The 24384-nt window shown below is 45.5% G+C and overlaps 1 protein-coding gene across 5 annotated transcripts in view; it reads left to right on the top strand.

Annotated features, from left to right (window-relative positions):
* birc6 (baculoviral IAP repeat containing 6) overlaps nucleotides 1-24384 on the top strand; it is a 103292-nt gene that overhangs the window by 52501 nt on the left and 26407 nt on the right. For 4 of the 5 annotated variants that reach the window (XM_037782723.1, XM_037782722.1, XM_037782721.1 and 1 more), the window contains exons 43-64: nucleotides 501-611; nucleotides 748-1006; nucleotides 1127-1698; nucleotides 2208-2383; nucleotides 2498-2594; nucleotides 3384-3578; nucleotides 3670-3870; nucleotides 4039-4318; nucleotides 4408-4769; nucleotides 4995-5103; nucleotides 5959-6189; nucleotides 6439-7300; nucleotides 7578-7721; nucleotides 8454-8583; nucleotides 9311-9442; nucleotides 9825-9986; nucleotides 10133-10306; nucleotides 12518-12717; nucleotides 13706-14039; nucleotides 14196-14413; nucleotides 15582-15746; nucleotides 16502-16673. In XM_037782723.1, the coding sequence (XP_037638651.1) occupies nucleotides 501-611; nucleotides 748-1006; nucleotides 1127-1698; nucleotides 2208-2383; nucleotides 2498-2594; nucleotides 3384-3578; nucleotides 3670-3870; nucleotides 4039-4318; nucleotides 4408-4769; nucleotides 4995-5103; nucleotides 5959-6189; nucleotides 6439-7300; nucleotides 7578-7721; nucleotides 8454-8583; nucleotides 9311-9442; nucleotides 9825-9986; nucleotides 10133-10306; nucleotides 12518-12717; nucleotides 13706-14039; nucleotides 14196-14413; nucleotides 15582-15746; nucleotides 16502-16673 (5286 nt within the window). The remainder of the gene's footprint in view (nucleotides 1-500; nucleotides 612-747; nucleotides 1007-1126; nucleotides 1699-2207; nucleotides 2384-2497; nucleotides 2595-3383; nucleotides 3579-3669; nucleotides 3871-4038; nucleotides 4319-4407; nucleotides 4770-4994; nucleotides 5104-5958; nucleotides 6190-6438; nucleotides 7301-7577; nucleotides 7722-8453; nucleotides 8584-9310; nucleotides 9443-9824; nucleotides 9987-10132; nucleotides 10307-12517; nucleotides 12718-13705; nucleotides 14040-14195; nucleotides 14414-15581; nucleotides 15747-16501; nucleotides 16674-24384) is intronic. The other variant, XM_037782724.1, reaches the window with a different exon arrangement.

Here is a 24384-nt window from a genome sequence, read left to right as displayed (position 1 = left end):
GGGTACCCACAAGTCTCCCCTTTACAGACATGCCCACTTTATGATAATCACATGCAGTTTGGGGGCAAGTCATAGTCAAGTCAGCCCACTGACACACTGACAGCTGGTGTTGCCTGTTGGGCTGCAGTTTGCCATGTTATGATTTGAGCATATTTTTTATGCTAAATGCAGTACCTGTGAGGGTTTCTGGACAATATGTGTCATTGTTTCGTGTTGTTAATTGATTTACAATAATAAATATATACATACATTTGCATAAAGCAGCATATTTGTCCACTCCCATGTTGATAAGAGTATTAAATACTTGACAAATCTCCCTTTAATGTACATTTTGAACGGAGAAAAGATATGCGATTAATTTGCAATGAATCACGATTAACTATCGACAATCATGCGATTAATCGCAATTAAATATTTGAATCTATTGACAGCCCTAATATATATTATTTTTTATTTTTTTTCTGTGTATTTATAATTTGTGTGTGTATTTGTGTGTCCAGCATCCATCAGCAGTTTCCTAACAGTGCTGGCGTGGTACCCCAACACCTCTCTGAGAACGTGGTGTCTGGTGCTGCACTCTCTCGCCCTGATGACTAACATGCCAGCCTGCGGTCAGTACTCCACTCTCACTGGTTTCCTTCTGTGTGTGTCATCAACACTAGGGATGTCAAGAGAACTGACACTTCGGTACCCTGTCAATTGTCTGGCGTTCAATGATTTATATAAAATCTGTGTTTGAACTTCCAGCCTCCAGCAACGGGATGAGCTCTCAGGAAAGCACAGCACAACAGATGGTGTCTGATCCCACCCTGGTTCACGTCCTGGTGCGCTTCCTGTCCGGCAGCAGCACCAACGGGACGAGCCAGCACAGCTCTCAGGTGGGACCCACTGCCACCCAGGCTATGCATGAATTTCTGAGCCGCCTGCAGGTCCACCTGTCCTCCACCTGTCCCCAGATGTTCAGCGAGTTCCTCCTCAAACTCATGCACATCCTGTCTACTGAGAGGTATGCGATCGCTTCTCGAAAAATACATTGTCGATCAATAATGTTTGCGTGTTACAGCACAGTCATCATGCAATATTGACAAAATGCCTTGGGAACTAATGGTTCATCTCCACCCTTCAGGGGTCCGTTCCAGTCAGGCCAGGGTCCACTGGACGCCCAGGTGAAGCTACTGGAGTTTACTCTAGAGCAAAACTTTGAGGTGGTGTCGGTGGCTACCATCTCCTCCGTCATCGAGTCCATCACATTCTTGGTTCACCACTACATCACCTGCTCCGACAAATTGGTTTCCCGCAGCGGCTCAGACAGCTCTGTGGGCGCTCGGGCTTGTTTTGGGGGTTTGTTTGCCAACATAATCCGGCCAGGAGACGCAAAGGCCGTATGCGGAGAGACGACGCGTGACCAACTGATGTTCGACCTCCTCAAGCTGGTCAACGTGCTGGTGCAGCTGCCTCTCTCCGGGGACAGAGAGTTCAGCGGACGGCTGCCGCCGGCCGGCAGCGGAGCAGCCGATAGCAGCGCGTCAGACGAGGAGAAGGTCTGCGGCAGCAAAGAAAGTGTGGCTGGTGGATCCGCCTTCAGTCAGGGTCCCCCTGCAGGTGTGGCCGACCTGGTGTTAGCCAATCAGCAGATCATGAGCCAGATCTTGTCGGCGCTGGGCCAGTGCAACAGCAGCGCCATGGCCATGATCATAGGTAAGACGAATCACAGAAAATGATCAACTAACTCCGCAGCTCCCGTCAGCTCTACCAACAGTTTCAGCATCTTTTCACCTCATTGTTTTGATTTTACTGCCCACAACTTTATGGTTTTGGTTCACTCTCACCGTTCTGATCTACCCGCTCAGCAGCAAACAGCAGACAGACACAGTTAGAGACTAGCTGGTGAACATAGTGGAGAATTTAGCAGCTAACACAGCTGAAAGATAGTGAATATTAGATTTGCATTCATCAGGTGGACACAAACATGACTCCACATCAATGCTAAAGTAGACGTGTTTGCCAAAGCGAATTATAAAGGGGATGATATGTCGTTGTTGTGTTTACAGCTCTCCTCCAAGTGGCTAAAAAATCGAAGGAATGTGTTGTGTTGTTGATGAGTTTATAGATAATTAAACTTCACTTGTAGGTGAATTGTTCCCTTTAAGGAACAAGAGAAGAAAATAGAATATGAGGAGGATAAATCTCTTCTCTCTGTTCCTCAGGAGCCAGCGGCCTCCACCTGACCAAACACGAGAACTTTCACGGTGGTCTTGACGCCATCTCGGTGGGTGACGGCCTCTTCACCATCCTCACCACCCTCAGCAAGAGGGCCACCTCGGTCCAGGTCATGTTACAGCCCATCCTCACATACATGGCCTGTGGTTACATGGGCAGACAGGTGAGCTCTCAGCCTTTGGTGTTTGGGTTTTTGATTATTTGATATATAAAATAAGTCTTGAGCAAACACCAATGTCAAAACTTTAATATGCATTCTTAATGTAACACTCTGTAGGGGTCTCTTTCCACCTGTCAGCTGTCGGAGCCTCTTTTGTGGTTCATCCTCCGAGTGTTGGATACCAGCGAGGCTCTCAAGGCCTTCCATGACATGGGTCGGTATATACACACAGCACTTGCCTCCTAACCCAACTTTCAGACCAAATGCACCTTTAGACTGTGCAACAACAATACAAGTGTTTTTGAGTATTTGAGAGCCGAGAAAAAACGTCATCCACCAGTGCTGCTCTTATTTTTTGGAAATACGGCACAACAGTAATCAGACTTTGCTTTACTTCTACTACTGGCAAAGAGGAAAACTTTGCTGAGCTGAGTCCCACAAACATACGTTGCTTTGCTTGTGTCTGTTCGTGTGTTTTTTTTACCCTAAACTTTATTATAAACTGGTGCGTGCTGGCCATTGTGATTTGCATCATTTCATGTCCTATTCTGATCGGTTGGTGATTAGATGTAGCAACAGGTACATTGTGAGATTTTGGTACTAAAATTCAGACTTTTGCTGTTCGGCCGTCTCTGGTCGCACAAAGCTCCGGCGGTGAACGTGTCTCGCAGCATGATCTATTACTACCATCTAGGATTGACAACCAGAAAATAGAAAATGACTACGTCAAAAATCATGTTAGACAGCCCAATATTTCACTGTTTAAAGGGGTCTTAAGGGACAAATGTTGAACTTGCTAATTAGTCGTCTGGGAGTTATCTTATCCTACTGCAGGTGATCACTTTACATTTGTCAAAACACTGATTGCAGAAGAAGAAAAATTTTGTAAAACGATTTTCCAGAACTTTAGTTTTTATAGAAATTGACGCACAGCTACACAAATGTAAGCACGGATTCTAGCAGCTTCTGGAAAATCTGACCGTCGCTTTCTTGTGTTTACCAGGTGGCGTGCAGTTGATCTGTAACAACATGGTGACCAGCACCCGGGCCATTGTGAACACAGCACGCAGCATGGTGTCCACCATCATGAAATTCTTAGATTCAGGTCCTGGAAAGACGGCGGATGGCAACCTCAAAGCCAGAGTGATGACCTCGGAGCCAGACAACGCTGAGGGACTCCACAACTTTGCTCCCTTAGGTGCTTTCAATTCTCAATCTGATACATCAGATCTTACAAAATCACACCAACTCTTTGCTAATTCTAAATGGATCTGTTTGTCTTTTCACAGGCACCATCACATCCAGCAGCCCCACAGCACAGCCGGCGGAGGTCCTCCTCCAAGCCACGCCGCCCCACCGCCGGGCCCGCTCAGCGGCCTGGTCCTACATCTTCCTGCCGGAGGAGGCCTGGTGTGACCTCACCATCCACCTTCCTGCTGCTGTGCTGCTGAAAGAGCTCCACATCCAGCCACACCTCGCCTCTCTAGCCAGTGAGTAGCACCCAATTTAATAATGAAAATCAATTAGAAAAAATATACTTTGGAAAGTGTATTTCCATCACTAATTTTGCAACCATCAAAAGCTTGTCCATCTCATTTGTATGGAAACTCACTTCATTCCTTTATGTTTTGCTGTGTCCACCTTCTCCTACCAACCAGCCTGCCCGTCCTCGGTCTCAGTGGAGATCAGCGCCGACGGGGTCAACATGTTGCCGCTCTCCACACCAGTCATCACCAGCGGCCTGACGTACATAAAGATCCAGCTGGTGAAGGCAGAGGTTACGTCGGCCGTTTGCCTGAGGCTGCACCGGCCTCGCGATGCGAGCACTCTGGGTCTGTCTCAGATCAAACTGTTGGGCCTGACGGCATTCGGTAACACCTCCTCTGCAACTGTCAACAACCCATTCCTGCCTTCTGAGGACCAGGTCTCTAAAACCAGGTACCAAAAACAGATTTTGGACTGAGAGCATGTCTGTTTGTATTAGCTGTGGGGAATTGTTCTAACCTTTTTCCTTTTTCTTCGTGCAGCATCGGGTGGCTGCGTCTTCTCCACCATTGCCTGACCCACGTCAGTGACCTGGAGGCCATGATGGCCAGCGCTGCAGCACCCACTGCCAACCTGCTGCAGACCTGCGCGGCGTTGCTCATGTCACCTTACTGCGGCATGCACTCGCCCAACATCGAGGCCGTGCTGGTCAAGATCGGCCTGCAGTCCACTCGCATCGGACTCAAACTCATTGACATTCTGCTGAGGAACTGTGCTGCGTCTGGCACCGACCCCGCCAGTGAGTCTCACACACAGCTGCGTCGCTGCCCGAGGGTTAACCCCCTGAGACCCGCCCGCGATCCCAACCGACTTTACGGTCTTTCAGAGGCTGTAGGAGGTTCAGGTTCATAAATCATTTCATCTGATGTTGTTGTTAATCTGACCCAGGGACAGCCGTTAAGAATAACTATATAGAAATAGCCAATCTTCTCGCTGATGGTCTCATTTGCTTATATAGGACATATAGAGGCATCAGTATTAAACTGAGACTCTTTCATAACCAGTTCATAACTTAAACTATCGAGCATGATAGCCGTCCTTATTTTAGTCTTTGCTTCTGTCTTTGTAGATTTGAACAGTCCTCTGCTGTTTGGGCGACTGAATGGCCTCTCCTCAGACTCCACCATCGACATTCTGTACCAGCTGGGCACCACGCAGGACTCTGGAACCAAAGACAGGTACATCAACTTCACATTGTTACCTTGACTCAAATTGTCCTTAAAGCTGGGGAAGGCAGTGTGTTTTTGGCATCATCGGGCAAAAAATTCCATGATAAAATTTCAGCATGTTGTGATTCAAGTGGACTGAGAGAAAACCAGTCATCTGCACCTCCTCTAGAAGAGAATCTAGAAGGGAGACTTTTAATCACATGTTCCCTCAGCTGTGGAACTCAAACTCAGTATCTTCCTTTAATCTCTTCTGAAGACTCATGGCTCTTATGGCTTTTTCTTAACTGATGGTATATTGTAACTATTTATATGATTTTATCTTGATTAGATCTTAAGTTCTGGATGTTAATTATTTTTTTCATGCTTTTATTGTAAAGCACTTTGTAACTTTGTTTTTGAATGGTGCTATTTAAATAAAGTTATTATTATTGTCTATTCTACAAATGCCCTTGCATGTTCCTTCAGATGGTAAAAGCCTAATTCAACGGCAGATTATCCTGCTGGAAAAGTTGATATTCCAGCATTCCAGATAATGTTTGAAATGAATGACTAGCACTCGTACAGGTTACTAGGGTTGGGTGGTATATTAAAATGTTTCAACCGGCCATCGTCAGCCCAACAACCTGCGATCTGCGATATATATATTTGCGCAGATGTTTGTACGTGTGTGTGTGTGCGGTGCAGCACGCACACCCCCCACCCCTCCTTCGCTGCCGTAGTTTCAGCTTGGCGATCAGCTGTTGTTGCATAGAAATTCCATCGTGACGCCCCTCACACTGAGGGGACTGAGGAGATGAAGTGGTCTTTTCCAAACCACATACTGAGTTATTTATCAAAGCTTGTTCTGAATTGTTTACCCCTCAGGATCCAGGCTCTTCTCCAGTGGGTCCATGACTCTTCGCGGGTGGCGGCCCACAAGATGAGTGGCCCCATGGGATACGCCTGCGCCGGCTCTTCCTCTACTTCGCCGAGGGAGTACGGCCTCCTCATGCCTTCGCCCTCCCACCTCCACTGTGTGGCAGCCATCCTGTGGCACAGCTACGAGCTGCCCGTTGACTACGACCTGCCTGCGCTGCTCAACAGAGAGCTCTTTGAGTCAGTCATAGTCTTTTCCCTTATCATTAAGAACATACATGCAAGAAATAGTTTACCCCGAAATGGAAATTTAGTCAATAAATGCTCACCCTCACCCTGAAATTAGAGTTGCCCCTTTCAGACATGCACTAATCCTGTTTCAAGGCTTTTCAAGGTTGCACTTAAATATGGACCTACAGCAGTTGTGTGGTAATATTCATGAAGTTTGGTTTAATTAATGACCGATTCCATTCATTTCCCTTCCTCCAGGCTGCTGTATAACTGGTCCATGTCGTTGCCGTGCAACATTGTGCTGAAGAAGGCCGTGGACAGCCTGCTGTGCTCCATGTGTCACATCCACCCCAGCTACTTCTCCCTTCTCATGTCCTGGATGGGGATCGTCTCGGTGCCCAGCGCCAGTCACTCTCAAGCCCAGCAACACCGCCTCGCCATGACCGACGACGGCAAAAAGCAGCATGACGCCAATGCCAACGCCGCGGGACTCACCGACGACTCCAAGCATGCCAGACCCCCCATTAATCTGTCGGAGTCCCAGTTGACCACGCTGTCGGCTGCCTCCCAGTCTCCGGGAGCCATAGAGCAGCTTCTGGACTCGGGCTTACCCTCGCTGCTGGTCCGCAGCCTGGCTCAGTTCTGTGTCGGCCTTCTGGCCAGCGCCGACCTGCCTCTTCCCGCTGCTCAGGCTGAGAAACGACATCACCATCACCACTACCACTCATCCTCCTCAACCTCACACATTCGGACTCCTCTGGCCGCAGAGCTGGTTGCTCCGGTGCTGCGCTTCCTGACGGAAGTAGGCAACAGCCACGCCATGAAAGACTGGTTAGGAGGACCAGAGGTAAACCCGCTCTGGACGGCGCTGCTCTTCCTGCTGTGCCATTCCAGTGCCAGTGCCGGTGCCAATGCAGGCTGTCAGCCCATGGGCTCCGGATCTGCAGCAGGTCCGGCTCCATCCCAGCCTCAGGCTTCAGGGTCGCGCTACTCCCTGGTGTCTTCTGGGCAGGCGGGAGGTCTCACCACCCAGCAGAGGACTGCTCTGGAGAATGCCACCGTGGCCTTCTTTCTCCAGTGTATCTCCTGCCACCCTAACAACCAGCGGCTCATGGCTCAGGTCAGCTCTTATATTCCATTGTGTTAAGATAATGGCAAAAACTTAAGGTTTCACTTTCTCTGAGACTCTCTGAGTTTTGACAACTTGGACACAGATTTGCTGATGTAATTAGTCAAAAGTCTGTTTTTTTCAACCCAACAAAGCTGTAGAGATCACTATTTTAAATGACACTATTAGTCATGTTTGTTAAGGCCTTGCTGGTATCGATGAGAAACTCTTTTCATTCAGATGTATTGATTGGTCTCTGTATTGATTTTAATATGTTTTCTGGCTTCAGGTTCTCTGTGAGCTCTTCCAGTCTGCACCCCAGCGCGGCAACGTGCCCATCTCTGGAAACATCTCAGGCTTCATACGAAGGCTTTTCCTGCAGCTCATGCTTGAGGACGAGAAGGTCACGGTCTTCCTGCAGTCTCCCTGTCCGGTGGGTAACGTTCCATGTTGGTGAATATCTGCTCCCTCTCTCCTTTACAGACGGGAGAGAAAAAAATGTCTGTTTAATCAGTTGTGGCTACGCACAGCCTTCCGGTGCCACTAGCACGGCTGCAGGCTCTTAGTCTTAGTTTTGTTTTCCGTTGCATCAACCAATCAGTTTGCTTGATGCTCAGTGGTGAGCTGGATCTATGTATACAGAGACGTTGACATGTATCTTCAGAGAACCATAATTCCTGTCTCGGTGTCATCATACATGTATAGCTGTTGTCTGTCATGAACAATGCTCTCCTAATGTAAATATAGAAAAAATAATTCCTGTTGCTCTGTCGTGAGTCACTCCTCCCTTTCAATTGAGAAATATAAACATTTGAACTCTTCCGCAAACACATCTATTATTAACCAAAGCCATTTTTTCAACGACCTGATCAGATCAGATGGTCCAGATGAAATAATCGGGTTACAGCAGGTCACACTTTGTGATGGACATAACATTCACGACTGATATGATAACATTTATGGCAGGAGATCCCCCACCAGGTCGATAAAACAGCTTAAACCGAGTGATTGATGTAGAATTCAGCTTTGACCACAAGGGGACAGCACAGCAATGTCTGTTTATTTCATTTCTCCTTAAATCATTCTTATATAGTTGCAACTGTTGTGGAATAATATAATTTAATGTATATTGAATCATCCCTTTTTTCCCCTTTCCTCTTCTCAGTTATACAAAGGACGCATCAATGCCACCAGCCATATGATCCAGCATCCCATGTACGGAGCAGGCCACAAGTTCCGCACCCTCCATCTGCCCATCTCCACCACGCTGGCTGAAGTCCTGGACCGGGTGTCTGGTACGTTTCAATACAGAAAACTTTAACCTTTCACTAGAACGAGCTGCCGTACACAACATAAACACAGAACAAAGGGTTTGGATTAGCGCACCGAGCAGTGTGGATATGTAAGCCTTACAGCCAATAGAAAGAAATCAGCTACTAGCACGTGGATGAGAAGTACAACATGCCTTGTGAGAAGGCACATTAGTTCGCTGATGTTTTATTGCTTAAGATCATAATCATTAGGGTGTCCTTATGGCCTGGTAGTTAAATTGCATGCCATGCAACCAGTTTGATTCTCATGGAAACGTTTTTTTTTTTACTTAACTAAGGCTGAGATTATCAAACAACATGGTTCTTATATCCTTTTATCCATTCATATGTAGAGAATTATGTTGTGTTGCAAACCTGTGGACACATAACTTCCAGATACTGAGAAACAGAACATGTTCACACAGAGCACACCGTCAACTCGATCATGGTTCGGTGAACCAGTATCCTAGGCCAGCAGTTCCTAACCCAGAGGGCCTCAAAGTGTCGCAAAATGTATATCTGAGGGGTCTCGAGACAATTACCAGGATAAGAAAGCAATACATAATAAATAACCGCGCTGCTCGATTGGCATTCGCCAGAGAACACCAGAATTGGCAGGTCCGCCATTGGCGCCACGTTCTCTTCAAAGATGAAAGCAGGTTCCCGCTGAGCACATGTGAAGTTTCATGCTGTTTTCTATTCATCCAAACAGACACACCCAGCATTACAGCCAAGCTGATCAATGAGCAGAAGGAAGACAAGGAGAAAAAGAATCACGAGGAGAAGGAGAAGATGAAAGCAGACAGCGGCTTCCAGGACAACTACAGTGTTGTTGTGGCCTCAGGTACTCGACTCTGTTCCACACACACACACACACACCTTGTCCAATGGCAACCCAGCCATTAGGTCATTATTTTACTCACCGGTAAGATTGAAAAGGGAATTGTGTAGATTGCTTTATAACTTTATAGTGAGATTAATGTCTGAAATCTCAATTTACTGCTCAATATAGAGTTAACTGTTGGGTATTTTGTTATATAGGGAGTAGGGAATGAGTGATTTCAGACACAACACAGAAATTCAGCCAAATGGTTAATCAAACACTACTAACAGTGAAAATGGGGAAACATCATTTTCCCAGCCCGTTTAATCAGAATGTCATGTTGGTACCACATAAATGGTTCTTCTTCAATTGATCTTTCCGTGGTGTCTGTGTCCGTCATCAGGCTTGAAGTCCCAGTCCAAGCGAGCTCTTTCAACCCCTCCCAGACCTCCGTCGAGGAGGGGTCGCGTGATGAGTGAAAAGTTGACTGCTACGTCTGGTGTGGACCCTTCATCCAAAACCATCAGTGTGCCTGTCTTCCACCTCTACCACAAACTGCTTCCAGGTACTACATATACAAGTGCAAGATTAACATCCCGACTCACATCTGGCAGCAGAACATCAAGGCGTTAGAATCAAATACTCAAACTAAGAAAATGAATGTATTAATGAAGTGAATTTATTTAGTATTTTCCCCATCCTCCCCTCCAGGTCAGCCCCTCCCATCTGACATGACCCTGGCTCAGCTACTGACACTCCTGTACGACTGCAAGCTGCCACAGGGCTACCAGTCCATCAACCTGACAGTCAAACTGGGCTCCAAGGTTATCTCTGACCCCGGCCTTTCCAAGACGGACTCCTTCAAGAGGCTACGCACTGAGAAAGGTACCAAAAACAGCTCTTATGTTCAAATCAAATTTAAATTTTATTACTCGAGCTTCACAGCTAAGATCTCTGACAACATCTAGATAGAAAGATTAACTTTATTGTCCACCTCAGTGGAAATTTGTCTCTGGCCTCTCCAAAATACAGCAAACACAACACATCATTAAAACATACAAATATACAGTATACAATTTACAATAGTGCAATGGGCAGGTAACAGCAGGTTATATGAATAATAAAAGAGAGCACATCTTATAAAATAATAAGTGTTCCCTAGTGCAGAGTTCAATGCCTGTATAGCATAGCGAATAAAAGACTTCTTATAAATGTTCCAGCTGACGCTTGAGACCCTAAATCAGGAGTGTCAAACATATGGCGCGGGGGCCAGAAGCGGCCCGCCAAAGGGCCCAATCTAGCCCACGCCAGTGGAAAATGTCTTTGTCAAAAAGGAGAAAAGTTGACACACAGTGTCGGGTTTTCCAAGAAAAATGGACTAGTTCCTATTTCCTCACAGAGGTAAATGGGAAGCCAGTGTGCTTGGTGTGTTCACAGCACCTTTCAGTGCTCAAGGAATATAATATTCGGCACCACTATCGGACTCATTATGGCGAAAAATACAAGAACTTGCCAGGAAAACTGAGAACGGAGGAGATGAATGAATTGTTGGACGTTTTGAGGAAACAGCAGTCTGTTTTTAGTCGTAACTAGAGAGATCGGCGAGACATCTCAGGTTGTTCATCATCTGTTTTGTAAATTTATTTTTACTCAATGGTTTTACTGGTTCGGCCCACTTGAGATCAAATTTGACTGTATGTGAGCTAAGATGAGTTTCACACCCCTGCCTTAAGTCGACGGCCAGACGGTCAAACTCTCAGTATAGTGGATGTGAGGTACCTTCCCTGCAACATTAGCAATCTTTGAGAGCTTATATAGACTGCTCATCAGTAGTGGAAGCACTTGTGTACACATTTCTATTATTCTTAACGAGAGTCCTCCCGTTCATTTTGAATGTGGGTAGTGTGTTTGGGATGCGGCTGCAGTGGCCGCAGGGGGTGCCGAAAAAAAAAAAGTAGAAACTGGCGATCCAGTGCAGACCGACCCAGCCATGAGGGAACAAAGGACGTTAATCGTCGCAGTCAATGGGCCGTTAAAGTGACTCTCTCACACCGCCGCGCAACCCTGAATCGCAGCGACGCCTCATCTGGTGTGAACACTGCCTTACTCTGTCTTTATCCAGTGAGACCGATAATAAAATGAACACTGTTGCTGAAGGACATTTAGTGAGGACAGGTTGTTGCTGGGATCAAACTGCTGACCCTCCTTTAGACAGAAGGTCAACCGTGCCGGTCCATAGATGTGGTTACTGTCTAGGACTGGTTTATATTTAGCTATCTGATTCTGCAGGCTCCAGGGTCGGCACTAGGTCGGATTCATTTTTAACATCAATGTCTTTGTTTTGATGATCTCAGCACTGGTGAATCTGCAGAACTGCTCTGGTACCTTTTGTCCGTTGACCATGTCCTGTCCATGATCCGTAGTTTCCATTTTAAAACTCTCTCCTTTGATTTGATGAGTTTTGAGATGCATGGTTAAGGGTAGTTCAGTATCATAGATGTCATACTGTCAAGGTCGAGGCAGATGGCCGCCCACCCAGAGCCGGGTTCTGCCCAAAGGTTTCTACTCGCTAAAGGGCAGTTCTTTCTTGCCACTGTCGCATAACAACAATAGACAATAGAAATAAATCATCTTTGCATTTGTTCAGTAGAGGGAGCAAATAAATCAAGTAATGATAATAACTAAATAAATAAAATACAGCTCCAACTTACTCTTTCCAGTGAAGTCTATTAAAATCAACTAAAGCATATTCATAAAAAAATCTGTAATATGGCATGCCTAGCTAAGACATGTACTGACTATGCAGTAAACATATAAAGAAGGGACTGCACACTGGCTCAAAGGTTTTAAATAAACACTACATTTTTACAATATGAACATTAATGTTTTGTTCAATTATGTAGCCTGTCTGAACAAATTTGCCTCACATTTTCTCTTGTTTCCACCTGCTCCACATCCCAGTAGTAGATATATAGATAATATAGTATATAATGTCATGACACAAGGAGGTTTCTTTAGGTTACAAACAGATACAGTGTCCCAAATCCCAGACAGTGCTTGAATATACGTCGGGTTGTCTTTTTGCTCTCCTTTCAGTGGATCACTGTGACATGCTGAACAGCTGTCCCGAGGACGAACCGATGACCCCCGGTGACGAATGTCTGGACGCCGCCACCGACGAGTCCCTGCTGGAGACCAACCCCATCCAGTCACCGCTGCAGGTCTTTGCGGGCATGGGCGGCCTGGCCCTGATCGCAGAGAGGCTGCCCATGCTCTATCCTGATGTCGTTCAGCAGGTGCGACTCAAAGCCCGCCACAGACAGACACAGGCATATACTTGGACAATGAAATTACCATTAAAGTACGGGGGGGTCAAATAGGGCTCACATTTTCACACTTAGCATGTTCTAAAACAGTTCTCAACAGGTCTTAAAGAAACCAAGGACAATGAAGTGCACTTCCATTTATTGTGCATTATTAAACCGGAACAAACAGAAGTCAATTTCTCAAACAGCGGGACCCTCAATTCTGTCAGTTGAAGGACAAAAATATCAATCAATCAAATTATAGAAAGAATTTTTTAATATTGATACTTACTTTGGCTGATTTTTCTTTTTTTTTTTAATTGCTTGGCTCTTTCAATATGTTTTATGCCATCTCCTGGCGTCGTTTGTTGTATTTGTTAAAAATAAGCATGACACAGATATACGTATTAGTGAAGTACACATTTTTTGCAGTTAAGCTCTCATACCTCATTTTCCAAATGTACATGAAATTTCATGATAGTCTTTTTTAGGATGATATTAAAACACATATTTTCTTTTTTTAAAGATTACATTTTTGGCCATTTTGCCTTTTATTAGATAGTGAGAGTGATAGTTGTGAAAGGGGAAGAAAAAGATGTAGGGTATGACATGCAGCAAAGGGCCGTAGATCGGATTCGAACCCTGGGCTGCTGCGGGAGGACTGAGCCTCGGGACACACACATGATGGACTTTTTCACTATTTTCTGATATTTATAGACCAAACGAGTAATCATAAAAACAACTGGTGGATTAATGGATAATGACGGTAATCGTTGGTTATGTGTGAGGTGGAAGAGTTTTGTATTTTACATTCACAGGATATAGAGAAGCCAGCCTCCTCTCCCTCAGGCTTTAACTGGCCACATCATGACACTGCAGAGTTCCCGCTCTCCTAAATCCACCTGTCAGCATCGTCTCGTATTATTTACTCTCACCTCGGCCAAAGTGACCCTCTATTCTCCCGGATGCTTGTTCACAGGTCAGCGCCCCAGTGGTGCCCTCCACCACACAGGAGAAGCCCAAGGACAGCGACCAATTCGAATGGGTGACCATAGAGCAGTCGGGCGAGCTGGTGTACGAGGCGCCAGACTCCATCGCCGCCGAGCCGCCGCCCATCAACAAACAGCAGTCTCAGTCGTCGTCGTCGTCGTCATCCTCCGTGCAGACCATGTCGCCCATCCCTGCCCACTCACTGGCGGCCTTCGGCCTGTTCCTGCGCCTGCCAGGGTACGCAGAGGTGCTGCTGAAGGAGAGGAAGCACGCCCAGTGTCTGCTGCGCCTGGTGCTGGGTGTCACGGACGATGGAGAGGGCAGTAAGTCTCAAAGCACTACACAGCTGGCAATACGTATACAATATGTGTGTGTGTTACAAAAAATGGTTTAGAAAAAGGTTTAATTTAGCTTCATTTAATGTAGACCAATTGCTCACAGTCTACTGATTCAATTGTCTGCTTTTGACATCCCGTTAGGTCATATCCTGCAGTCGCCATCAGCCAACGTGTTGCCCACGCTGCCGTTCCACGTGCTGCGAGCGTTGTTCAGCAGCACCCCACTGACCACTGATGATGGCGTTCTGCTGCGCCGCATGGCTCTGGAGATCGGGGCCATCCACCTCATCCTGGCCTGTCTGTCGGCTCTCAGCCACCACGCCCCCCGCAACCCCAACGCCAGCACCAGTGTGTCTGAGGTATGGCCCACAACACACACACACACCTTCAAAATAAACGCCCCATACAGTGACTATAGCTTAACAGGAGGCTGAGGCATTCTATTTAGTGTGTCACAGCCATTCCAGTGAGCCAACATTGACAATACCAAAGCCCTGGCACACCTTAATGGATCAGGGCAATAATTAATGTTATTTATTACACGGCTTTGTTGAAGACTCAATTCTGATTGGTTAGTCACAGTGTTCAACTGGAGACAGTGAACGCAGCATCGTAGCTCTCCTGACGGTGAACTGGGGACTCAGTCGTCTGTTGTGCTCATACACTGCAGCTGGCGCACCGCTGCATGCGACGCATTAATCTTGTCGGTTAACGGTTAAAAATGGGTTAACAAGGGTCAGTTATCGGTTAAGATTTTTTTTTTTTAAATTAGCATCCCTAATGGACGCAGCTCTGATGTCGGACTCTGGCGGACCGTTTGTGTCAAATTATTGATTTCTTAAGTAAGTAGCTGTGTAATAAACTGGATAATGTCCAGCTAGTGGGTCATTGTTGTGAAATAAACCTCGTCAGGGTGATGTAAGATGTGCGGCATCGCCCTGTAGGGGTTTATTTCACAATAATGACCTGCTCGCTGTACATTATCCCTTACTGATTACACATATTCACTCTGCAATGACATGTTAAAATGAATGCTATGAAAAAGGTCATATTACACCAGTTTTAGCTTCCCTTCATTGGCTACGTATCCATGTCAGATCAGACTTTAAATTGTAAATGGACACGCCCCTTCCTATGTGCTTGATCTCCTTAAACCTTATGCTCCAATCAGGATTGTCTGCTCTCAGAATACAGGACTCCTGTCTGTCCCCAGAGTGAGAACGAAGTCAGCAGGCCAAAGGGCCTTTTCCTATCATACCCCATTCTTATGGAATATCCTCCCAATGGACCCCAAACTGACGAAATTCTGTCTCTCTCCCCTTCTCCCCTCCCCCACCCCTTCAAAATAAAAGCCCAATAGAGTAACTGTATCTCAACAGCTGTATCCCAGCCACCATTTTAATACACTGGCAACCACTTTCCTTAAAAACATATATAAGGGAAACCTAAAAAATATGAGATAAAGTGGTCAGAAATTCCAAACCCATCCTTCTAACCCTGTTCATTACCTCATGTCTGTGTTAACAGCCGCAGATATCCAGTTGTCACGGTGGGGGGACCAGCGAGGAGCAGCAGCTGTACTGGGCTAAGGGAACTGGTTTTGGTACTGGATCCACAGCCTCAGGCTGGGATGTGGAGCAGGCCCTCACCAAACAACGGCTAGAAGAGGAACACGTCACCTGTCTACTGCAGGTAAGTCCACCCATCAATGTCACGTCATTTTTAAAGCGAGATTTTAGAACTATGGTGGCTTCACAAAGCCTATCTCTCTAGCTGTACACATACACATGTACACACGTACACACACGATGTGATCAACCTTCATTTATTAAGGTATCGTGAACGCTCAGGTTCAGGCAAGGTCGCAAAATAATTATTAGACATGTGTATAAAACAAACGTTTGGTTAAAAAGAGATGAACGCATACGAACTTGCTGAAATTACAATCCAAGCACTTCAAATTGTATTGAAGTCTGTGGGATCTTCAGTTTTTTTTATCCCCTAAAGGGGGCACAGCCTTGACTCTTTGCAAAGTACCCGTATCTGCCGGTCTGAATGCCCCTACTAGAAACCATCCCATGGGGCAAATATGAGGAAATGGCTCAATCTGGTGGAAAATAATAGAAACTACTAGAATGAAAGCCTGATATAATAGAATGCATGATTTTTTTCACTATAATGGCCGTGGGATCAAAATTTGTGGTTTCAATGGGGACATTTTGAGTGTGTATTTTGGCTACATTGTTTATTATAGACTTTTTGTAAGAGATGAGTTTGAACTTGAAAACTCACAACCTTGCCTAATTGTATGCATTAACACAGACAAAATTATAAAAAAAAATCGAAATTCCAAAAATGTCCCTATTGAGGCCAAGAGTTAAACAACGTGGACAAGTTTTATTCTAATGATTTGTCTCACTGTATGTATATATTGTTCTGTTTACTAGGTCTTGGCGAGTTACATCAACCCGGCGAGCTCCAGCAGCTGCCAAGGTGCCGACGCCTCTTCAGCAGAAAGCAGAGCCCACAACAGCTCGGCGCTGCCAGCGGTGCTGCAGGAGCTGTTGAGCCAGTCCTGCCTCATCCCCGCCATGTCCTCCTACCTACGCAATGACTCAGGTAGGCTCCCTGTTTTTTTTTGTTTTTTTTACAAATGAAGGGTAAGACGCACACAATTAAAAGAGGCAGCATTGTGACATCTAGCAAGTCTGAGAACACTTGGACCCGTTTCCATTCTGCAACCCGCATTTTACATCGGTTACCACTGGTTGGTGACCAGGTATCCATGAGAGCAAAATTGCATTCCTGAAAACTTTTTTCATTCCCTCTATTGCACTGGGCGTATAGCGGCTTCATTACGACTTGTGTTTCTGTGCCTGAATGGGGATTAACCATCTAAAACAGGAGAAACTCCAGTGACAAATATAGCATGGGTCACAAAACCAGCAGATGACCACAGGCGTCCAACAATTACTGTAACTTTACAACTATCTATAACTATCAATCCTCAATCCAACAGTCACACAGCAATTGGCTGGATGTGCAGATGTTCAAAATTGAGCAAAATCAATCTGCTGATGAAGTCTGTGTCATATGGTCTGAAAGCTCAACAGCTATTAAAAGGTTAGATAAATGGATTAGAATAAGAAAGTGACTGTGTGACGGTGCTACCGATGGCGGTGGGCTAGCCCGTTATTTTATTAAAGAAACGGTTCTGTTTAAGTGAGAGATATTACAGCAGAGGAATCACTTAAGTACATCTCCCAATTCTCTGAAAAGAGACCTGTATAATGAAGTATTTAGGCTATTCATGGGTGGCTCTTAGATTCCGATTAATATTTCATCAGTGCTGTCTGCACCCCGGAGCGCAGCAGAGGAGAGGTCCGTACTACCGACACTCACGGTCAGCTGGGGAGCGCACCGGAGCTGTTGGAAAATATCATCGGTTATAGAAATCCAAAATCAAGTAGCATGAAAGAATTGCAATGTCAGTAGTTTTCAGGAATATCTTCCTATACTATGCATATATCACCAAGTAGGGTTTTAGTTTTCATATGGTCTTTGTGTGTGAAATCGCTGCAGTGAACACGACTTAATTCATTTATTTATGGTTTATTTGAGAAAGATGCAGAATACATAGACGAACTGAATGCAACGATCAGACGGTGCCTTCAGTGCACGCTGTGGCGCACAGCCTCCTCGGCACATCTTCACCACATATGAAGTGTGTAAATTAGCAAAGACTGTTTTTTTCATTGTTCTGGAGTGTCCACATCCCATCTAATGATCTGACCCACTGATATTCGTCTGTTGATGTCTGGCCTGCCAGCTGGTGGCCTTTGATGCTGAGATAGTGGATTTGGATGACTGTGGTCTTTGATCTCAGTGATAACTGCAGTGTAGCCTCCATCTAGTTCTGAATTATAGGGGAAGCTGTGTGTGTGCATGTTCCTGTGTGCTTTTATGTATGTGTGTGGTGGAGATGACGGATTTTTGGTAAATGAAACAGCAGATGGAGCTACAGCGTCTTAGACTGAAGCTGAGGTTGTGCACGTCTTACTGTTAAATCACACACTGAAGTCCCAGTAGTATAAGAGACACCATCCAATCAGCGTGGCCTCTTTGATAAGAGCTTGTTGTCTTCAGTACAGTATAATATGATACTGTTTTGGTATAATACTGTGGGTTAAATGTGGTCTGGTGCAGCTGTAACCAGCTTTATTTTGCACATGCTCAGGTAACCCCTTGCTCCCTTAGTCAGTCACACCTCTGAGCTTCCAGCAGAGCTCTCCGTACACACAGTGGGCTTTAGCACTGTTCAGGGTCAGGTCAGTCCATTGCTTTATATCCTGCCTCGGTTCCTCGGGGAATTGCCGGTTATTAGTGCTGGGCTGACCCTTTGTAGTCTGGCTGCAGTGGCGCTTAAAACTACTCTCTTCACTCTCTGTGGCTTAAATGTGAAAACTGCCATTGTAGAGTGCAGAGTGAGCAAAGTAACAGTGCTTTAGTCCATTCACAGGAGGGGGGGGGTGCATTGTATATTATGGCAAAATAATAAAAGATTTTTGTTGGTTTGTTTTTTCAAGCTTATGGGCAGTTATCAATTTCAGTATGATTTCCCCCATTAATGTAAAGGAAACAATAAAGTAAAACAACAAAAATATTAACCCAGGGTCCGCTTACTAGCTTTTTGTGAAGCTTTAATCTCATCAGTTCATATTCCAATGAAGACAGTGAGGTGTGGTTGAAAGCTTTTTGAAAAAGCTAGAAAGTTGACCTTGAGTTAAGACAAAAACTACTATTGCCAAAGTCAATAATGAACTTCGACTGACTCGTAAAGCTTCAGTAGGCAGAAAGGTTTTGGCATCACTGGGCAAAAAATTCCATAATAACCTTTCAGCATATTGTAATTCAAGTGTTCTGAGAGAAAACTAGACTTCTGCTCCTCCTCATGGCTCTGTTTTCAGGCTTTAGAAAATCTAGTCCGTGACAGGAGACTTTGACCAATCACAGGTCATTTCAGAGAGAGCGTTCCTATTGGCTGTGCTCCGGCTGGTGGGCGGTGCTTGGTATTTCCTCAACAGGTCCAAGGCCTATTGAAGGAGGCTGATTCCATGAAGTAAGAGACGTGACTATTTTAGCATCAGTGTTTTTCTACCCTCCCCATGCATTGTGTGCTGCCGCTTATCGGCACAGAGCCGGTTACAGCTGAATGTGTGTGTGCCACCTCTCTGTGCCTAATGCTGCTGGGTTGTTTCAGTCTGAGTATCTCTATGTGTGCATGCTGGTGTGTGCTGAAGCGCCCCTGGTCTCATAATTAAATAACCGCTGATTAAAAGCATTGTGAGTGTTGTAATTGCTCCTCATTATCTGGTAAATGCCTCTGATACACGATTACATGCGTGAGTGTGTGTGTGTGTGCAATATGAGGTTTATAGCCCCTTGTTTGATGATGTATCGCCACATGCTCAGTTGAAGCATAGCCTTAATGATGACACATTTATCCTTTAAAATCCATGCATTTACCACTCAGTTGACATAATACTGCACTAACTGGCCCATTGCATGTTGTTAATTGAGGTCACGGTGCACCCAGTCAAATGAAAGCTAGGGGCTCTCGGACCACCTTCTGTATAAGAGCCAGTTGCCCTGGGCCTGCTCTGAGCTGTCAATAAATGTCAAGTAGACCCTATGAAGTAAGCCTGTAATGAAAAACTGGGAAACCAGATGCCCCCCCTCCCCCCTCTACCTCTCTCAAATCAGAAGAGCCTGTAGTGGGTGAATGAATTATTTCTATGCTCTGTTTATTGCACAACAAGACGAAAGAAGAAACGTCTAACGCTTTGTCCACACTGGGAACGTCAGGAGCGTTTGTCATTTATATTTATTTTAGACAGAGAAAGGTTAAGAAGCGTGTGGTAATTTGTAAATAATAGTAATAATCCACAATTAAAACCCGTACTATATATTCATTCACGGAACTCTCCAAGTCACTGCATGTTCTACGACACTGTCCGGCATAAATTTCATAATAAAAGCCTTGTGTTAACAAATGAAGGAATTCTGTCCACAGAAAAAAAAACGCTTAAGGGCTTTTATTTTGAAATGAAAGCAGGAAGTGTTGATTTTAAACCTCGTACTTCAGGTTGTTTGTTCAATATTTTCATTTGCAATTTCAGAGATGTTCCCAGCCTGGTAAGAAAAGAATAGTTTTGACAAAAGTGCTTGACCTCAATGCACAGAAAAGGAGTTCTAAACATGCATGTTGGATTGGATTGAAGACGTTTGCCACTCTGGTTGCACCCGTCGCTTCCTTTTCCTCTCGTGTGCCATGAATAACCTGTACAGCTAAAGCTGGCAAGAAAAGATTTCTTTCCATACCATTAGGATGTAGCATGCATCAGCCAGCAGGGCTTTATATGATTACGAACATACAACCATAATGCCTTTTGATTCCCAATCGGGTTCTGAGAAGCCTGACTATTTCCATCCCAGTCATATGAAATAACCCCTGTGATGATCCTCTCTCTGTATCCTCTGTATCTGAGTCTGGATCCACACTCCTTGGGGGTTTCTCACAGATAAGGCTCGAGGCTATCCTTATTGATATGTTCTAATTTTTATTGTTCAAATGTCCCCTATTGCACAATACATCTAGACTTTATTCAAATAATTATAAAAAAAAACATTTTTGATACAGGAAAAGGATTGCTGACACTACCCTGAAATGAGTACGAACAAATAAATCAAGAGAATCTTCCAGCCTGCGTCCCACTCACCAACTTCAAGATATGGACAGATGCAGAAAAAGAAAGAAGATAGGCCCAGGTTCATCTTACATGTAAATCGGCTACATGGTTTAATGACAAGTTGCAATTTTCTATATATAAAAAAAAAATAACTCCCTTTTTTGAGGGGGGGGGAGGGGGGAGGGGTACACATTTGACATTTGACATTTGAGGTAACATTTCTAAAAATTCATCTTCAATATGATAAAGTAGTAGCACATATTTCCCCTAAATGGAAATGTGTTTATTGTTGATGGCTTATCATTTGTGGGTTTTTGAAACATCATTTACCTTAGGAGATGACCGTATAGCAGAGCTCACCAGGAGCCATGTTCCTGGGGAAAGGGGCCCTGAAGACTGATTGAATTTGGTAGCCAATAGTGTCTCCACAGAAGCTCCCCAGCATAGTTCTTAGTTCTCTCGCTCTGATTTTAATCATTTTGCTTAAAAACCCTCCATGGAGGGAGTAGCATGGAAGGGTCACCGTCCCACCATTCTGAAAATTAAGGAAAAATAAATGTCCACAAGACTGTCTTGTTTGGCTCATCTTTCCAATGAGTCCAGCAGTCAAGTCCTGGCTAGTGTCCATCTGGCTCTCCTCACCCCGGGACCAGTTTAGCCCCGTTCCTCTTCCAGCCCTTCGTTATCTCCCCGGCTCATGGCTGTGACTTGAAAATATGGCTTCTTCTTCTTCGTCTTCAGCCTTATCCGGTCTGTCCAGTTTCATCCTCCTCTCTCTGGGGGAGATGTTCGTTTCACACATCTTTCCCCAGCACGTGTCACTTTCTCATTGACCTCTCCTTCTCGACTGCTCGCTTCCTTCCTTTTTTTGAAGTCTTTTCTGATGATGGCTTTTTTTAGAAATCCTTTAACTTTTACTTTGGCACTTCACAGTGTGGTGTAGATGTAAACAAAAACAACTACAAAGAGGTTAAGGAATGTGCCAATGATCCCCAACATGGCCAAGATGGACTCCTCCTGCTCCTCCTTGACCTCCAGTTCCTGCACATCCTCAAGGGTGATGACTGTGGTGCCCATGATCCTTGATGCTCACCTAGCCTGGCAAGGGGATACTTATCTGGAATAAAAGGGAATTGTGGAAGCCATGTCAGAAGTTGTCACACATACACAGAAAGCAACAACAGAACTTGGTCTGAATTAGCACGCTGCTTTCAAGGCTTAGCATTGCTTATTTTGTCCTCATCCTCCTGCTAGTCTACCAGTTTTTGCACCAAAAAATAGTCCCAAACAGCTCTGTGTTCGGACAGCCCCGCCAACGTAATCCTCCCACCAAAAGGAAATCGATCGTTAATTGAACAAAACAACGGCCACGCAGGGCAGAGAGGAGATTAGTCTGTGACCACCAGTGTTTATGACCTGCCACATCTTGAAGCTGAGCTCCTTGAAAACGGCGAGCTTGACGCCAGCCTCTCACTCAACCTCATCCTTGGATTATCTCGCAATGAAACTGTTAAATCGCCACCAGTGAGGCTGAATGGCGTGTCAAAATAAGCATGATTTAATGCTACCATTTAAAGCCCCCGCCCACTTCTTTTCACATGCCGTTAATGATTGACCAACCCCCCGGGTAAGTTGTTATTCTGAGCATAATTCCCACCTTCCCTGTTGAGGAGTCTTAGAACGTGAGGACATGGAACTGGAAATGGTGGCGTCGCCGAGAGAAATGTGCGAGTAAAAAAGGTAAACAGGATCATTCTTTGCTTGGCTCATATGTGAATGGAACTACAATCATCCTCATCCCCTTCAACTCTCATGTCAACATGCAGTAGAGATGTCACTAAATTCACTGAAATAAGGAAAAGACAGACAAATAAAAAAAAATGATGGTATAAAGAAAAAAGTGGCTTACCCTAAGGCGTCTAAGGTGTAAGATAACATCATCCGGCATGCTTTTTGGATCCTCACTGGAAAACCACGGCTTTAAAGGCATGGTATATGTGGAGACCCGGGGAGGGGGGGGGGGGGGAGAATGGCTCTGTAGCCACAGTCCCAGTGCCTGCAAGCGACAGACAAAGTGACGAAGAGAGGAATAGAAGGTAGTAGTGCTCAGCAGCGCTGCTAGTGAAAACCTTCTTGTGTCACTTCTCCAGTCTAATAGCACCACCTGTCAGGTTCAACAACCCCCCCACACCCCCCAAACTTCCCTCTGATTAAGTTCCCCCCCTCACAAGTTTTTTCAGTCTGTTTTTTTTATCAGCAGGTTAGCAGCCTCTTCTGAGGGGGCGAGGAGATACCCTCTCCCCGTTTGCCCCCTCCCGACTCCCCACCGTCTCTCCCATCCTCTCCGTCTGCTCTCTCTCTTGAGTTCCCTGTCACTGCTTTGCTTAAACTCCTCCACACAACTACTCCACCTCCTTCCCCAGCTTATCGGTAAATCTACACACCCCCTCGTTGTGTGTAGTGTCCTCTGCGCTTGCTTCTTACTCCTCTGGGTGAACAGTGCCTTTCAAAAAAGCCTTTTGCCCATAACTGAAGCCCCCCCTACCAACACTGTCTAAGATTATGTCTGTAGGATCAGCCAATAGTGTCCCTCCGCTGAGCTAGGTAAGAATAGGCACGTCCCTGATTTAGTCGAGTCGAGCAGGTGATATTCCAGAAAGAGGAGGAAAAAGCTGTAAAATCCCACGGAGCAGACGTCTGTAGAGAGAGGCGAAGGCAGCCGGAGAAGCCAGACAGTCGCTTTGGCTAAATGGATCTGCTTCTACCACCAGTGACAGCGGTGTTACGGTAGGGTCTCCAACACCAGTTAGTCTCCGTGGGAGGAATGTGCTTTGCATTACCAAGCAGAATGATGGCGAGAGAGGAGGGAGGACGGATCCTGATGGCCGTGGCAATAAAGGAGAAGGAGCATGAGAATGAGTGGGAGAGAGGGAGGAGAGAAGGAGGAGGGAGGGGGAAACGACATTGCTCACGCTTACTGTTGTCTCCTCCTCTCCCACTGCTGTGGGGGCTGGTTGATGGTTGAACACAAACACATTCACACACCCGTACAGCTACCACCTAAACAACACACAAAAACAAAAAGAGGAAAGCGAGCAAAAAGGAGCTGCGCTCTGCTCAGACTTGTGGAGAGTGGAGGAGGAGGGGGCGACAATAGGCGGAAGACAAAGCGAGAGGCAGTGGAAAGATGTGGGGGTCTGTGCACGCAGTTAGATATTTATCTCCAAAGAGTGGCTTCTGAAACAAAGACACCATGCCTGCTGAGCTGTCTCTGCTCCTCTTTTTGCCTTTAACTCCCTTCCACACTCTCCCTGTTTTTTTTATTTCCTAATTATACCACCCTCTGCTTCTCTGACTTGTGAAAACTATATCACCATCTACGTCAGCACCAAGTTTAGTTACTTCTGGTTAGTTTCTCCCAACTCCATGCTGAATTGTTGAGGTTAATGAATGAGTACTTGAGAGTGGTTCAGCGCAGTCGGACTGCAGTTCATAAAGTGGGTTCTGATCCTGTCGGCTCATTTCTCCTAGCATTATGTCTCACTCTCTCTCCTTCTCCTTCCCACCTCCCTCATCCTGTT

Source organism: Sebastes umbrosus, chromosome 10 (genome assembly GCF_015220745.1).
Source record: "Sebastes umbrosus isolate fSebUmb1 chromosome 10, fSebUmb1.pri, whole genome shotgun sequence".
Taxonomy (NCBI): domain Eukaryota; kingdom Metazoa; phylum Chordata; class Actinopteri; order Perciformes; family Sebastidae; genus Sebastes; species Sebastes umbrosus.
This window is presented reverse-complemented; position numbering and strand designations above follow the sequence as displayed.